The sequence below is a fragment of the Trifolium pratense genome, linkage group LG6, assembly GCF_020283565.1.
Source record: "Trifolium pratense cultivar HEN17-A07 linkage group LG6, ARS_RC_1.1, whole genome shotgun sequence".
NCBI classification, from domain to species: Eukaryota; Viridiplantae; Streptophyta; class Magnoliopsida; order Fabales; family Fabaceae; genus Trifolium; species Trifolium pratense.
Window position 1 is genome coordinate 30,381,188 of NC_060064.1, and position 16,062 is coordinate 30,397,249.

The 16,062-nt window shown below is 33.8% G+C and overlaps 2 protein-coding genes across 10 annotated transcripts; one reads left to right on the top strand and one right to left on the bottom strand.

The window, feature by feature from the left end:
- Window positions 1-1,395: 1,395 nt before the first annotated feature.
- On the top strand, window positions 1,396-6,353 carry LOC123891417. The gene is made up of 2 exons (XM_045941290.1): window positions 1,396-1,662; window positions 5,683-6,353. Exons 1-2 carry the CDS (start codon window positions 1,511-1,513, stop codon window positions 5,756-5,758), a joined length of 228 nt encoding a protein of 75 aa, XP_045797246.1. The 5' UTR covers window positions 1,396-1,510; the 3' UTR covers window positions 5,759-6,353.
- A 4,453-nt stretch (window positions 6,354-10,806) lies between these two features.
- On the bottom strand, window positions 10,807-15,998 carry LOC123891418. Of its 9 annotated transcripts, none has more exons than XR_006803095.1 (5): window positions 15,529-15,998; window positions 15,017-15,089; window positions 14,688-14,724; window positions 13,138-13,783; window positions 10,807-12,874 (listed from the first exon to the last, which is right to left on the bottom strand). XR_006803095.1 is itself a non-coding variant. In XM_045941291.1 (2 exons), exon 2 carries the CDS (start codon window positions 12,684-12,686, stop codon window positions 11,973-11,975), a length of 714 nt encoding a protein of 237 aa, XP_045797247.1. In that variant the 5' UTR covers window positions 12,687-12,874; window positions 14,688-14,724; the 3' UTR covers window positions 10,807-11,972. The 9 variants fall into 9 exon arrangements, 1 of the variants encoding a protein (XP_045797247.1); XR_006803099.1 differs by having other exon boundaries at window positions 13,138-13,504; window positions 15,024-15,089; window positions 15,529-15,997; XR_006803097.1 differs by having other exon boundaries at window positions 13,138-13,504; window positions 15,529-15,996.
- Between the last annotated feature and the right edge of the window lie 64 nt (window positions 15,999-16,062).

Consider the following 16,062-nt stretch of genomic DNA (forward strand, 5'->3'; position numbering starts at 1 on the left):
ATTTGAGTTCTTTTGTTTGATTGAGTCGTGTCAATATCATATCGAAGATGACTGGTTGTAAGACACATATTGAAGTACAAATCATACGTGTTATAGACTGATTGTTGTATCCCAACAACATCTCTTGTATGCATAGAAGACTTGTTCAAGAAGAAACCTTGGACAGATTAAAACAAGATGATCCCCACACCACTCCTTATAAAAGAGATGGAAATACAAGTCACAAGGTATATATCTGCATGTTGTTCCATTGCTTAACTATCTCTAAACATTATAATGCTTTTGTAGGAACATAATCCCTTGTTCCACCGTGACAAATCAGAAGAGAAATTGACCATAAGAAATTACAAGGCCAAAGACGGTTAGAAGGAAGCATTGGCTTCGTTGAGCAGTAGCAACGGTGGTGCAAGTGTATATGTGAGTTAAGTTTCACATTGCTTAAAAAAGTAGATGTTGAACACTTTATAAGTAAAATGAGTCATAAATCTATTGTGTTAAGATTTTGGATAAAAGTGTAATGTTCAACTCACTTTTATTCAATGTGGGTGATCCCCTGCATGCCCCCTCGTGACCCAACAACAACAATACCCTTTAGTTTTCTTATGTGTTATGAGATTCTTCAAAGAAAAAAAAATGAACCTTGATCAATACAACTTAAAATTGAGAGTTGGACATAAGGGGGTGTATTGGAAAAAATTAAGTCCCACATTGATTAAAGATAAGATCTGACTATAGTTTATAATGAGTGACACACCGATCACCTTACAAAGCGGTTTTATAAAGATGAGCTAGACCTAACATAAAAATCTAACATCACTATTTTGTGTTTTTGAATAAGCGGAGAATCAATTTAGCATTGAACCGCATAATTAGAGACCAAAATGGTTGTTTGCTCGTATTTAACCCTACCAAATACAAATAAATATTTACTAAATATAATTTAGTAAAATTAGTACTCCCGACAAAAAAGAAAACGATATTAATTCATTCAAATGAATACATCAAATACAAATACAAATTAACGTCGCTAAAATAATTTAGTAAAATTATTATTTATGTACCCAAGAAAAATTAGTACAGTAAAATTGTCATTTATTTCTACGGCTAATGCTACAGTGGACCACCTTCATAAGTGGTCCACCGTGAACAAGTGATCTACCGAATATCAATTTTACGAAATTCACTATTGGATTGAAAGTTTATATCGTATAGATCATCCATAAATTTTTTAAATTTTTTTTAAAATTATTTGATATGTCTCGATATCATATCAAATGATTTTTAATTTTTCTAAATTTTTCCGTAAATGATCTATATAACTTTTCCATCCAACAGTGGATTTTGTAAAATTCGTTATTCACTATAATGTTACACGCAAATGCACATACTCATTCTCTAGAAAAAAACGTCGCCTTCATCAAAAACAATTTTTTATTTTTTTTTTAATGAAAATCATATTGTGGGCAGAGCAGAGAACCCTTATTCGTGAATCGGCGTACGAAGAGGAAGCATGGGTTTGACGAATTTCGTACTGACGGTGGCCGGTGTAAGCGCCGTTGTTCTTCTTCTAAGGAGCGACGTGAAGCAATCTGCGTCCATATTCAAACGCAACGTCAAACAAATTCGCCACTGGCTTGAAGAAGAAACCGCCAATTCTTCAAAGTGAGTCATCCCTTTCCAATTTTTTCTTTTCCGTTTGTTTAGATCTTTTTTTTTTTTCCTCTTTCAATTTTTTGATTAAGTGAAAATGAGATAATCAAATTTTAACTATGATTAGAACATTAAGGAGTTTAGGATTTTATACAAGGGGATTCAATTCTATAGCGAATAACTTATAAGTTAGCTTACCGTGGATCAACTTATTTGTACCGAATAGTGAATAGTTAGCTTACAACGGATAAACTAACTTATCGAATTTATAGTGTTCGGTAAATTCGCAGATGAACGGGCTTATAAATATGAAATGACATTAACAATGTATGTTTAGATACTATATATTTTTTTCAAGTAAGGTGACAGGAGTAAAATTGAGAGAAAAATGATAAATTATATGTTTATTGAATTAGCTTATCAAAATAAGCTATAAGCTAGTAAAAAGAAGGTATAAACTCCTGAGGAAGATGTTACCAAAGGAGTCTATTTTTTGTCATATGAGCTTATAAGCTCAAAATTTGGCATTGCTAAAGAGAGCCCACATATACTTACTTTAGACATGCTATCTGAAATTGTATATCTAGAATGTTTGTAACTGAATTCTTAATCGCTGATACCATACGGACACGACACTAACATGTAGAAGCTGGAGATAATTTCAAAGATGGAAGTTATTGTATATAATCACATGTGTCGATGTTGTGCGGTGTTGGAACTATACACTTCAATTGCTACATATCTTATCCATTTTTCACCAACTGTTTGCTTGTTTGACAAGCTTGTTTTTATTCGAAAAACTCTGTTTTGGTGCACTTGATTAGAGCTTAAAACTTGTGTATTATTAACGAGAAAATTTGAAGTGCTGGAACTGTTTTTTTCTCTGATGGTGAGCTGAAGATATATGCCTTTTTTTTTTTTTTCCATTTTTCTTGAGAGATTTCATGAGAACAATGATTTTGAAATATTGTACTTTTAGTATAGATTTTAGTGTAACCATGTAAGGGATGCAGGGTCCCTTAATCTAGTGAAGATATACGCATAAACTTTTGTTTTGGGAAGTGTTGTTAAATAGTGGCTATAGTGCCGCAATATCCTAACGGAATTTGAACAAATCTCTGTGATACGTTATTTAGTACAAAATGCTTTCAAAAAGCGGCTAGAGCAGTAGTATAGATAGCACTGTTGTGTAGGTATTTTAGCAAACCGCTATTTTCCACAATTGACACAACTGGTTTTGGGGACCCTTCCTGTTATTGGCTGAGCATGAACTGGAGGAATGCATATAAGTTTAAACAAGAAGTAGATATACTGTATTACTGATCAGAAACATTATTTGTGAGACATGGTGTAGTGTATTATTTTAACAGTAAATCATTATGAATATAGCAAGAAGTAGTAGAGGGAAGCTACGTATCACCGGTACTTCAGATTGAAGGCGTGTCCATTGTCCTACACGACACTGACTCATGTAGTTACATTTTGCCACTTCTATTTTCTTAAATTGTTATCGGTGTCTACATATCAGTGTCATGTCCGATGCCCGTGTCAGTGTTTCATATGATGAAAATAATGAAATTTGGCCTTTCAAGTTATGGTAAAACTTAACATATTTGCTGATAGTTCTTTTAACTTTGTAATATTTTTGTGTAGTGGTCTTTCCTTTTATTTACTTCTTTTAACTTTTCAATATTTTGTGAAATAGTGTATCCCCTTTTATTTATCGTCATATACCATGGTCCAGGGCATATTTTTTTATCTTAAATAAGGTGCCTCAACATTAACTGATATAGATTAGCAATGGGTCCAAGAATCTTGTCGGAGAATGTGCTGGATCATGCAACCTTTTCCTAAAGACTGGAACAAAAACAAAACAAATGTAACTGCTAGTTCAAAAAATTAAATGAACATTCTAAATATTTAACAAAGAGTTGTTGAATTGGTTGTTGGATTGTTAGTAGGATTAGACTCAAAAGGATTTTCTACTCTTTTTCATATGATGTATTCATTGAGTTAACCTTAGGAAACAACACCCATAATCTATGGATCTTATCAGATAATAATTTGATGACTCGAGAGTCCAGATTGCTTGTTATGTTTTGTGAGATTATTTGTGCAATGCTGCATTTTGACTGTCTTATATTTTCATTTGAAGTTTTTAATATATTCTCATACTTGCTTTCATTCTTTCTTTAGTTCTTATTCAAATACTATTTCAGTGGGTTTATATTATGTACCGGGGTTGTACCATTCTTTTGACAGTTAGTAAGGGGGGGGAGGTATTATTGAGTACCATTCTGTTGGAAACCATGTAGTTTGGGAAAAGAGAGCGATATGCCTTCTCTAAGGAGCTTTTGCTCTGCGATTAAGTGGGTTTTCCTTCTGTAATACATCTATTTCCGATCAATAATTGCATTTTCTATTTTGTTTGATTTTGGGTTCCTATCATTTATGACATATCTAATTATTGTATTTAGAAATGTTTCAAGCTTTGTGATTACATTTGGGAATCTACTTTATGATGAACTCATCAAACCAACAAAAAGGTGTTTTAGTAAGAAGTAGATGAAAGCTATGTAGCACCAACCCTTGATGGTGTCTCTAGTGTCCAACACCGACACGATACAAACACATGTAGTTACATTTTATTATTTCTAATTCCGTAAGTTATTTTTGTTGTCTAAGTGCCAGTGTTATGTCTGGTGTCTGTGTTAGAGTATGAAAGTAATGAAATTTGCTCTTACAAGTCACAGTGAAACTTAACGCAGACTGAGGTCATCAAAATGCAATGCTGCTTTTCAATATTTTTGTGGAATGGTCTTCCATTTTACTTATTCAAATGTACTGTGGGGATAAAAAGAAAGTGCTTTTGTGTCTCTTACTGTGTTAGTTAGCTGCAGACTGCAGTTGTCGGTGATTCTTTTAACTTTCTAGTACTGTTGTGAAATAGTCTCCCCTTTTGTGTCTCTTAAAGTGCTTCATCATTATCTGATAGAGATTTAGCAATGAGTCTCAAAAAATTGTACGAGAATGTGCTAGCTCAATAGATCATACAACCTTTTGTTATGGATTGGATTTGGATTTGGAAGGGAAACATAACATCTACAACTGCACTTTCAAAACATTAAATAAACTTGCTGAAAAGTTGTTGAATTGGTTGTTGGATTGTTGGCAGGATTTTAAACTCAAAAGTATTTTCAACTCATTTTCATGTTATATTCTAATTCAAGGAGTTAACCCTTGTAATAAAACCATAATTTATGAATGTTTTCGGATAATAATTTGATGACTTCGGATTGGTTGCTGTCTTCTGTGAGATTATTTGCACAATCCTGCATTTTGAATGTTTTACATTTACATTTTCATTTGAAGTTATTTATATATTCAGATACTTCCTATAATTATTCTTTCAGTTCATATTCCAATTCTATTTTATTGTGTAAAACATGAAGCATATCTAGGAGAACTGAGGAAGGGCAAGTCGGTAGGTTGGTTGGTGAGTTAAGGAACATCAAATGAGACGTAAACAGGATGTCCAGGGCTCTATTCTTGGAAACTAACAACCAATAATCTAGTTACCATGTTATAGGCACGAATTTTCCACTGTTATTTAGTGGTGACTAATATCCGGTCAAAAAACCTACATAGCCAACCTGAAGTAGTTAAACCTCTTCTTTATATTTATTTAGGCTATGTATTAATGTTTTATAAAGGAGAGGATAAGACTGAAAATCAAAAGAGTTGTTTTTCCCATTTTGAATTATTAACAAGGTAATACCAACAATGGATTGATCCTAGTGGTAAGGGACTTGTGCCCTTTAAGTAAGTGGTTGTGGGTTCGATCACTGGCTCTTGCATATGTAGAAAATTTGATTGAGAGAAGAATTCATCTTGTTTGTTCCATATGTTCTTACGGGCGGAGATTTGTCGCCCCTATGGCAGTAGAAACTTCGTATAGTGACCTAAAAATAAAGTGAATAAATATGAAGAAAAATAGGTTTTAATATTTATTTTTTTTTTTGGCTTTTTCAGGAAAATAGAGAAGGCTGCAAAGGAACTGGAATCGAAGGTTCCTCCAAAAGACATTCCTAAGCAGGACAAGCACTAATGTTTATGTGGTTGATGGAGTGATGGGGTGGGTTTAGTGTAGTAATTTTTCAGTTTCTTTATTCTCACCTCTTACTGTCTTTGATGGATACAAATTTCCTTTTTTTTTGTTTAATATACTATAATGAATTCTTCAACAATGTCATTGATAGAGATGTTGGTCTTGATATAAATGTTAAGACTAAAATATGGAGGGTATATTCGAGAAAGAGAAGGAAGGAGTAGCTGGCAAGTAAAGCATGTGCAGAAGGTGTGTGAGTCATGTGCATGATGTGTGCACGGCTACTATATAAGGAGTAGTATGAGAAATGAATAAATAATTTAGCCTAGTTTTCTGTTAGAGTCAATGGGGTCATCTTGTATAAGGAGTAGTATGAGAAATGAATAATTTAGCCTAGTTTTCTGTTAGAGTCAATGGGGTCATGGTCATCTTGTAAGGTGATTTGGGAGAGTCTATGTACTCATTGGGATTGGTAGTGAGTCACTATCATTATGTTATCTTTTCATTCCTTGTTTACAGCTTTACAGAGTCCATTTCTTTGTTAAAGTACAATTGCTATTCCATTAATATTCTATTTCATTCCTTTTTATTCCAATTTCGTATTGATATCCATCAAATTGGTCCGACCTACCGGATCAAATTCCCCCACCGTTTAAAATAGTAGATGACCCCAAGAAGACAAACTAAACCAAAAATGGGAGACAAAGTTGATAAATCGGAGGGACAAATGGGTGAGTTGAAAAGTCATATGGGTGAGGTGAAATCAACACTGCAGATGTTAGTACAATAGATGCAACAACATAGTTTAACTATGGGTGTTGGGTGAGGTGAGCAAGCAATCAGGGTTGAAATCAACGAGTCAAACAACAAACCTGGTGAGTGAAAAATCTGAGGGAGAATCTTCACAGGTAATCTCGACTTGTTGGGAAGAAGGTGAAGTTACTGGTGTTTGAAGGAGAGGATCCGGTCGGGTGGATCACGCGACTGAGATGCGCGTTAAGCTTGCGCGTTTGAGTATGGAGGGTTCGACCATCCATTGGTTTAATCTTCTGTTGGAAACTGGGGATGATTTGTTTTGGGAGAAATTGAAGAAATGACTGATTGCTCGCTATGGTGGACGGAGGTTGGGAAAACTATCAACTCTCCGGCAGGGAGCGTTGAAGAGTTTGTCGAAGCATTTGAGTTGTTATCATTTCAAGTGGGTCGTTTACCTGAAGAACAATACCTTAGGTACTTCATGGGTGGGTTAAAACCCCAAATTCGACGCAGAGTTCGTACATTGAATCCTTCGTCTCGGATGCACATGATGCGCAACGCAAAAGATGTGGATGAAGAGCTTAGGGAGGAAGACGATGAAGGTGATAGAAGTGAGAGTAGGAAGAGTAATATGGGTCGTAGTGATTGGGTTGGTTCTTACGAAAAATCACGAAGTGAAATAATCGTTCTAAATTTCTAATAATTCGGGTTGGGTTAACCTGAGTAAAAAAAGGGTTCGACGAACTCCAATCAAAATTCAACTTCGTCGTTGAACTCAACAGATCCAAAGGGAGAGATTGAGCGTCGTGGAGGGTCGACTAACCGGTGGAAGGGAGTTAGAAGCATTCACAACAATGAAATAGCATAAAGAAGGGTGAGGGGTCTTTGTTTCAAGTGTGGTGGAAAATTTCACCCATGAGGCTTCTTATTTTGGGAGAAGGAGAGAACGGGAATGAAGAGGGTGAAATCATCTCTTTAGAAACAGAAGATTCAGAGGAAGGAGAGGAAGAAGTAGAAGCTGAGTGCAAGTTCATTGAAGTGTTGGGTAGCATGGGGGAATATCGAACAATGAAGATTGGGGGAAAGCTTGAGAGCGTCGATGTGGTGGTGTTAATTGATAGTGGTGCCAGCCACAATTTCATTTCTCCAAAAATTACTTCTGTTTTGGGGTTATATGTGACTTCTGTCAGTGTGAGGAAGATAAAATTAGGAGATGGTCACAAGGTGGGGGTGAATGGTGTGTGTGAAGGAAGCTAGAGATTGAAAAATGGTAGAAAAAGTTTGAGAAGAGAAACTTATGTCACTTAGTGAAGAGAAACAAGTTTGTTCTGCACTTGTTAATATGAACATATATATGATAATAATGTTCATAATATCAAATAACCGTTGTTTTGGTTTAGTGACGCTATGTTGGACTTCTTGTTGTAAATAATCCTTCTGCAAAAGATCTACGGTATAAGCATAAGTCAAGATATATGCAAAAGGATCTACAAATAAGAAATTATATGTTTCTCATTTCAATAATTATAAAATGGTAGATGATAGACTTGCTATGGAACAATTGCATGAAATTGAACGTATTGCCGATAATTACTAACAACACAAGATACACATGGGGGAAACCATTATTTTATATTCCATAATATATAAAAATTTCACCTTCATTGAAAGATTTCAAAAGAACTATAAAACATAAAAAGAGGATATATCTCTTGAGCAATTGGGTAATCATCTTTGGTTAAGAGAATTTTTTTGAAAACAAGATATTAATCACCTTCGGTTAGGTGATTAGTATCTTCTTGTTTTTGATACTCTTCTTTTAATCGAAGATGACCACTCAATTGCTCAAGAGATATATCCTCCTTCTTATGCTTCACGGTTCTTTTAAAATCTTTCTAAGAAGATGGGTGTTTGTCTGTTATGGAATATACAATACAATAATTGTTTCATCCATGTGCATCTTATGTTTGTAATTATTGAGAATACGTTTAATTTCATGTAATTGTTCCATAACAGGTGTATTATCCCATAGATCTTTTTGCGAAAGGTCTACTTTGATAGATATCAAACAAGCAGTCTAACATACTGTTGAGGAAGCATCCTCTTGCATATATCTTGACTCTTGTTTATCCCATGGGTCTCTAATGCATGAGAGCAAGAGTAAGAAACATTTTTCTTTAAACTACTATTTGAGCATTCAATCACTTTTTTTAAAAAAATTATTACCTAGCCTACTTGTCTGGTGTCTGTGTCAGTTTCATATTTACAAGAGAATATGTGTATTTGCTAGAAATTACTATGAATTTGACCCTTTTTACCTTTAAAGTGTGTGTATTAGTATTTAAATGTCAGGTATATTCTGTGCATTATTTAAATGTCAGATATCTCTGGTAAGAAGCAAAATCATTTGCATATGAAGATGCCTATGTAGATCTTCACTTGAGGATTTAATTTAGTTGCAGCTGGTGTGTTTGGCATAGCTGAAGCCTGACTAGAAAATATTGTGTAGCAGTGTGATATGGACCAATTTGAGAGTTTCTTAAATCTGTAAGAAAATTTGGATGCTCATGTTTGTGATACTGTCATTACTCTTATTTAAATATTTATTTTGCTTATAAGCTTGTTTTAAGTGTCAATTGGCCTTTCTTACATTATTGGTAATGTTCCTTATTAAGTGTTGTGATCATTTGAAATTATTAGCATATTTTTATTTTCAATGGCAGTCTTCTTTTGTGATTTTATTGCTCATCCATGTCTAGTAAATACTAAATACATTATCTTGTCCTAATCGTTATTTATGATTCTTTTATAGGACTCCTAATATTCTTAGTTTAATGTTGAATGGTGTTGGGTCTTGAAGATTCGGGGAATCATCACATCGGGCCATGAACAACTTTACAAGTGAGTTGGACAACACACTTTAACCCAAAACCTTAAGGTGGTAAGTTTATGGGTCATCTCACTTATAAATCATTCAACATTCACTGTTTCATCCGATGTGGGACTCAACTCACACTTGAAATACCAACATCTCCCCCTCAAGTGTGAGTCCATCCATTACTTTATGGGTATCCTCCCCTCCAAGTTTATAATTCATTGTGTGGTTTTAACTTATATGTAAATTAAACAAATGAGTCAAATTTGACAAATCCAACTTTTTCACAAACCAACTCCAAGTTTATAATTCATTGTGTGGTTTTGTATTTTACTACCTCTAGTGCTTATATTTAGGACTCGTTTGATTAGCTTATTTTTGAACTTATGTAATTTTTATGTAATATTATAAGTTTGTCAAGGTAGTTTATGATAAAATAACTTATAAAAATACAATTTTCACTAGTGTGAACTTATAAAATAGTAAGCCTAATTTATATTGCATAAGCTGTTTACATAAGCTCAAAAATAAGTCAATCCAAACGAGACCTTAATGTATCCAATATTACTTTCTCATATTCCAATACAAGTTAACGGTATATATTAAGAGGGTTAGCCATGAGTAGAGTTGTCAAAAATGGTTCGGGCTAACGGGCCGACGCATTAGCCCATGAGTTTGGGTGGATCGGACATCCAAATGAAATCGGTTTTTTTTTGCCCAAGCCCATGTAGCCCAAATGCAAATTGGGCTAGCCCATCGGGCTTCGGGCCGGCTCATTATCGAAATATTACGTCTTTTTTGTAAAAATAATATCAATTAAAAACATAAAAAATTATCATCTAATTGAAAAATTATTATAAAAAAATGTAGTTAAATCCGTAAACATAATAAAAAGGGTCATATTTATCTAAAAATAAAATTAAAAATTTTAAGTTTATAATTTATTCATTTGATTTAATTTCTTTTATAAGAACCAAACTTAAGTTTAATTGATAATTAGTGTTGATGTAAAAATTATTTACACTTACATACAATTGTATCTCAATAAAATTGATAATTATGATAACTAATACATCAAAGTCATGTAAAAAAAGATCGAATAAATCGAACGCAAAAAATATGTATAAAACGGACGCTTGTAATTTTTAAGAAATATTTACTTCTAATATAATCTCATAAAATTAGTTACTACCAAGCTATCTAATATGTCCTCATCATTATCAATCTTAATAATCTCCAACATTTTCTACCCTTTTATGTAAGTTAGTCAAATATCGAACACAAAAACTTAATTAGTTTACCATAATTAATTCTTTAACCGGTCTAGTTAAACATTTAATCAGGTTTTTCCATTTTGTTATGGAGAAGAGGTAAGGAAACGAAAAGACCCACAGAGTGGCGAAGAGTGTGCTTAGAATGAGACAAAAATCCAACCCTGCAAAACTTGTTAACAAAGGAACCAATTACATTAAAAAGTTACTTTCTTTTCCCAAAATTGACAAACACTATTCCTATTGCAATCTTTACCATACCAAAATCATTTCATAAAAAAAAAAAAAAAAGAAAAAAAAGGAGAGACCTTTGTATTCAAAATTCATAGACACATCTAGGAAGAAAACTTTTCTTCTTGAAACCCCTTTCAGCGTGTTATGCATTTTCTACTTAGAGCACTCAAAACCATTCAAGAAGAAAACACAATGGACCCTTCAACTTCAAGAATGAAGAAGAAGAAAGCTACAATCTTTTCTTGGTCATAACCACGAGAAAGACATCTCATTTATCCCATGCCTCAAGGCCAAGCTTCAAAACAACATGTAGGCAGCAATATTTTTCAAATAAGAAGTGTATGCGTATTAAAAGGAGACCGACATTCGGCCCTCAAATCATTGTTCCGTATGACCCTTACAATCCTGCACTCCGGAACTTAACTATTATTAATTTTCCTCAAAATCCTACAATAAGAATTGATGATCCCATGGATGCTAGCTTTTCAGTCGGAAACACATATTTAGCATGTGATCAGAGGTTTGGTCTTCATGGTTGGCAATACGTTTCATCGAGTAGGCAACCCTGCTAGAGACACACTTTCAAATCGCTCCGATCATCCACTCATTATTGAAGGTGCTAGACACTTCTTAGGATATGATGCTGTTACAGATTGTTACAAGATGATAAGGTTTACAGATATAGTAGGAGAAGTTCCAGGAACCCAGATTCATCGCTATACAATTGGGTCGGACCAGCGGGATTGAAGGCATATACTTACATCAGATTTGATTATCCATGTTGAGTCAAGGCTGCCGAATGCAGGTGTGCAAACTTTGGAAAACAGTCATCTGCATGTGGTCAATCTTTCTAGTCGCCTACATTTTCTTTGCCTCGAAATACTACCAAGTGGTTATACAAGAAATTGCGTACTTTCTTTTGATTGTGAGGATGAGCGGGAGATAAGAGTTTTACTTCCAGAATTAAATGGTGATCCTATTTTGTGCTGTTTAGAAAACAAACTATGTTGTGCCGAATGGTTTATGAATACTCTTCAGATTGGCCACATGCAGATACAAGTGACAATAATTACTCCTATTAACCAATCTGAAGAGTATTCATAAACCATTCGGCACAACATAGTTTGTTTTCTAAACAGCACAAATTAGGATCACCATTTAATTCTAGAAGTAAAACTCTTATCTCCCGCTCATCCTCACAATCAAAAGAAAGTACGCAATTTCTTGTATAACTACTTGGTAGTATTTCGAGGCAAAGAAAATGTAGGCGACTAGAAAGATTGGCCACATGCAAATGACTGTTTTCCAAAGTTTGCACACCTGCATTCGGCAGCCTTGGCTCAACATGGATAATCAAATCTGATGTAAGTATATGCCTCCAATCCCGTTGGTCCGACCCAATTGTATAGCGATGAATCTGGGTTCCTGGAACTTCTCCTACTATAACCGTAAACCTTATCATCTTGTAACAATCTGTAACAGCATCATATCCTAAGAAGTGTCTAGCACCTTCAATAATGAGTGGATGATCGAAGCGATTTGAAAGTGTGTCTCTAGCAGGGTTGCCTACTCGATGAAACGTATTGCCAACCATGAAGACCAAACCTCTGATCACAGATGCTAAATATGTGTTTCCGACTGAAAAGCTAGCATCGATGGGATCATCAATTCTTATTGTAGGATTTTGAGGAAAATCAATAATAGTTAAGTTCCGGAGTGCAGGATTGTACGAGTAAGGGTCATACGAAACAATGATTTGAGGGCCGAATGTCGGTCTCCTTTTAATACACATACACTTCTTATTTGAAAAATATTGCTGCCTACATGTTGTTTTGAAGCTTGGTCTTTAGGCATGGGATAAGTGAGATGTCTTTCTCGTGGTTATGACTGATGTTTGAGATAACCGAGATGTCACAGCCACATTTGCATCACCTTCCGTCACCTTGTATCAAGATCAACAACTTCTATTCCATGAAGTACCTAAAACAAAATGATTAAAGCATACATTGAAATCAATAGAATAGAAAAAACAATAAAGTAAACTACAAAATAAGATGGATCTTATACTTATTTCTTATACATATGAAATCAACCGAATTTCACAAAGATATACATATGAATAAGCCAATAAACTAAATTTCTTATACCAACTTTTTCTACAGCCATTCTTATACAAACTTTATCTATTTATATCAATCTAAATGAACAAACAAAAACCAAAATCTTTTATATCACAATGTTACCTTTATGAGTATAGCCAAAATCTTCTCCAGTTCTTCCATTCGTAGCTTTATTCCATACCTTCTTCAACCCCTCGTGCTCTGCTTCTGTATCTTCTGCTCTCTTTCTTCTTCTATTGAGATTCCATTTTTGTTTTCTAAGTTTTTCCACATCTCATCTTTGAATCTCAGTCATATTTGAACTAAGGGTTTTGGTGCTTTGAGAAATGGAATTGGAAGCAAATTAGATAGATAAAGAGAGATGGAGAGACAGAGAGAGTGTGGAAGATGAAACCAAAGAAGAATTGTGGGAGAATTTGAAATTTGAAACCAAAGAAGAGAGGTTGGAGAATGGAATCAGGAATGTGATGTTGCTTTCATTGTCTGAACTCTGAACATGCAGTGTTGTTCACATGTGAGACAGAGAAAGGTTATTGTATTGAGAGGGTGCAGAGATTTGCATAAATTTGTGTGGGTTTTTCTGGATCAATTGCTTGGAGGGACAAAGAGATTTACAAAAATGTCTTTTTACGCGTGAAAGGAGAAGTTTTGTTTCTTTGGATTCCACTTTTCTAGGTTTGTTTTGTTTTGTGAGGGTTTTATTTTTTTGCCAAAATAGAAAGATGTGGTGGGCTGAATCTAACTGTGTAGTGAAAGGCCCAAGTTGCATCTTCAGCCAAAAGAAGGGGGAAAATTCAAAAGTTTGAATTTTCTTCCAACTCAAACAACCAAGTTGGCACCAAAGATAAAAATATGGTAAAGATATAATATTTTTTAATGATGATTTGGCAACAATGTGATTAGAAGTGGACAAATCATCAAACTTTCCCTAACATTGGTTTGAGTTTGTATATTACTAGTTCTAGTGCCCGTGCTAACGCACGGGAAACACCTTCTTTCAGTAAATATTTAATTTGCAATTGCTATATAAATTTGTGATAAAATTAAATAGATAATTATATATTGTGAAAATACATAATGTCAAAATGTTATAGTTAATAAATCTATCATTCAATAAACAAATTGATGGCAATTAAGATTTCAATATCCTTGAAATTTGTCTTGATATCAAACAATTAAAAAAGATATGCATTATTTCTATTTAGGACCAAAATATAATGCATAATCATACTACATGCCAACACATATTGTCAAAATCACAAACAACCTAATAGCAAAAATTAAATATTACATAATTTAAAAAGTTATCATTCTTTCGAAGATGGATCAAAATGTAATACATAGTCATACTACATTCAAAACACATTCGATTTATGACTACATTCAAAACACATTCCATTTATCTTCCATTAGCCCCTTGATTTTAGGTCATTTTTGCCCTAAAATCACCCCCTCAACATCTTTTTTTTTTCTTGCTTTCAATCTAAATAAGTGATTTTCACATAGATTAAGTCTTTTAGTTTTTCTTTCTTTTAGTTTTTTTCTTTCTTTTAATGATATACATATTATCAAGAGGCCAAACAACAATGTATTTATCTAAACTTTTTCTATCAAAAAAAGAAAATGTATTCTAAACTTCATCTTTCAAAGAAGAAAAACAGTAGACTCCTTACCTTTTCTTGTAAGTAATTGCATCACATCGACATGAACCTGCAATAATTTGAAATCTTCTTCAGTAACATAAATGATATTGATTTTGCATTCTAATGCCTTCAAAACACTCTTAATATACATATTATCAAGAGGCCAAACAACAATGGACGTTTCGAAGACATAAAAAATTAAATAACAGACACAACACAATTATAACTCACTCCAACAAAAAGAACATAAGAAATTATGCCACTATTGCAAACTAAAAAGTTACAGGTCATGTAGTGACTATACCCATGGTTGGTCTTTGAATCAATAAAAATAAGAAGGATAAAGCCTCGGAACTTACAACAAACCTCAGGAGGAGACATGACTTGCCCACACCAGAGTCTCCAATCAACAAAAGCTTGAACAGATAGTCGCTGAAATTTGCCAATGTGAAATATCATGAAAATGTACTTGTGTATTCTAGCAACAAAAGATTCATAAGCTTATTCTCTGTGAAATAAATACCCCCATTCCACAGTTATAAATAATAAATACATTTTAGCACTTACAATTAAGGTGAATAAATACCCCCATTCCCCATTCAGGAGAGTAAATAATTTCTGATTTGAAGGATAAAATAGACAAAATAGTTACTAATGTGAATAATCTTTTCAAAGAGGTGATTGTAATAAATGAAAACTATGGAAAAATAAAATAAAAGCAAGACATGGATGAAACAGTTTGTAATTAACATCGTAAATGAACAGCTTACAATTTGAGTGTTAAACATAAGGTTAAAATCAAAACTTAATCAAATCACTATCCTTTTAATCTATAGTTTGAAAAAAAATAAGCAACATAAGAAAACACTACCTTCGGTGGCTTTTGCTTCTTCTTCCACGTTAGATTTCGTAATCTGAAATACAACGGGGTTGGAGAATGGAAGTTGATGTAGCTTTTGTAGTTATTGTTTTGAGTGGGGGGACAATTGGGTTTTTAGGGTTTTGAGGTTGAGATTGATTTTTGATTTGACAATGGCAAAAACTAAAAAGGAGGAGAAGAAAGAAGAGAATGGCGAGATAGTTGAAAAAGAGAGAGTGAGGGATTGAATGTGTAGAATTGTGAATTTGAATTTGAATTTGAATTGTGAATTTTGTCTTGTTGTTGCAGACAAAATCAGAATGGGATTTGGTTCAGCTTAAAATCAGAATGGGTTGATGATAAAAGCCATTTAAGCTGGAGCAAATTTGTTGTTTTCACTGATTTGGGATTTGGTTCTCTGTGTTGATGGTGTGGACAGAAGAAAAAATTTGCCAAACTGATACTACAGTATCAAGTGGTTCTCTGTGTTGCAAGGGAATGGTTTTTTTTTTTTTAGCACCGAAGTGGACTTCCTTCAAAATTGGG

Coding starts and splice junctions, on each gene's coding strand:
- LOC123891417 (XM_045941290.1), top strand. CDS start 1,511: ATGGGTTTGACGAATTTCGTACTGACGGTGGCCGGTGTAAGCGCCGTT. Junction 1,663..5,682: donor GAAACCGCCAATTCTTCAAA/GTGAGTCATCCC, acceptor TGGCTTTTTCAG/GAAAATAGAGAAGGCTGCAA.
- LOC123891418 (XM_045941291.1), bottom strand. CDS start 12,686: ATGTGTATTAAAAGGAGACCGACATTCGGCCCTCAAATCATTGTTTCG.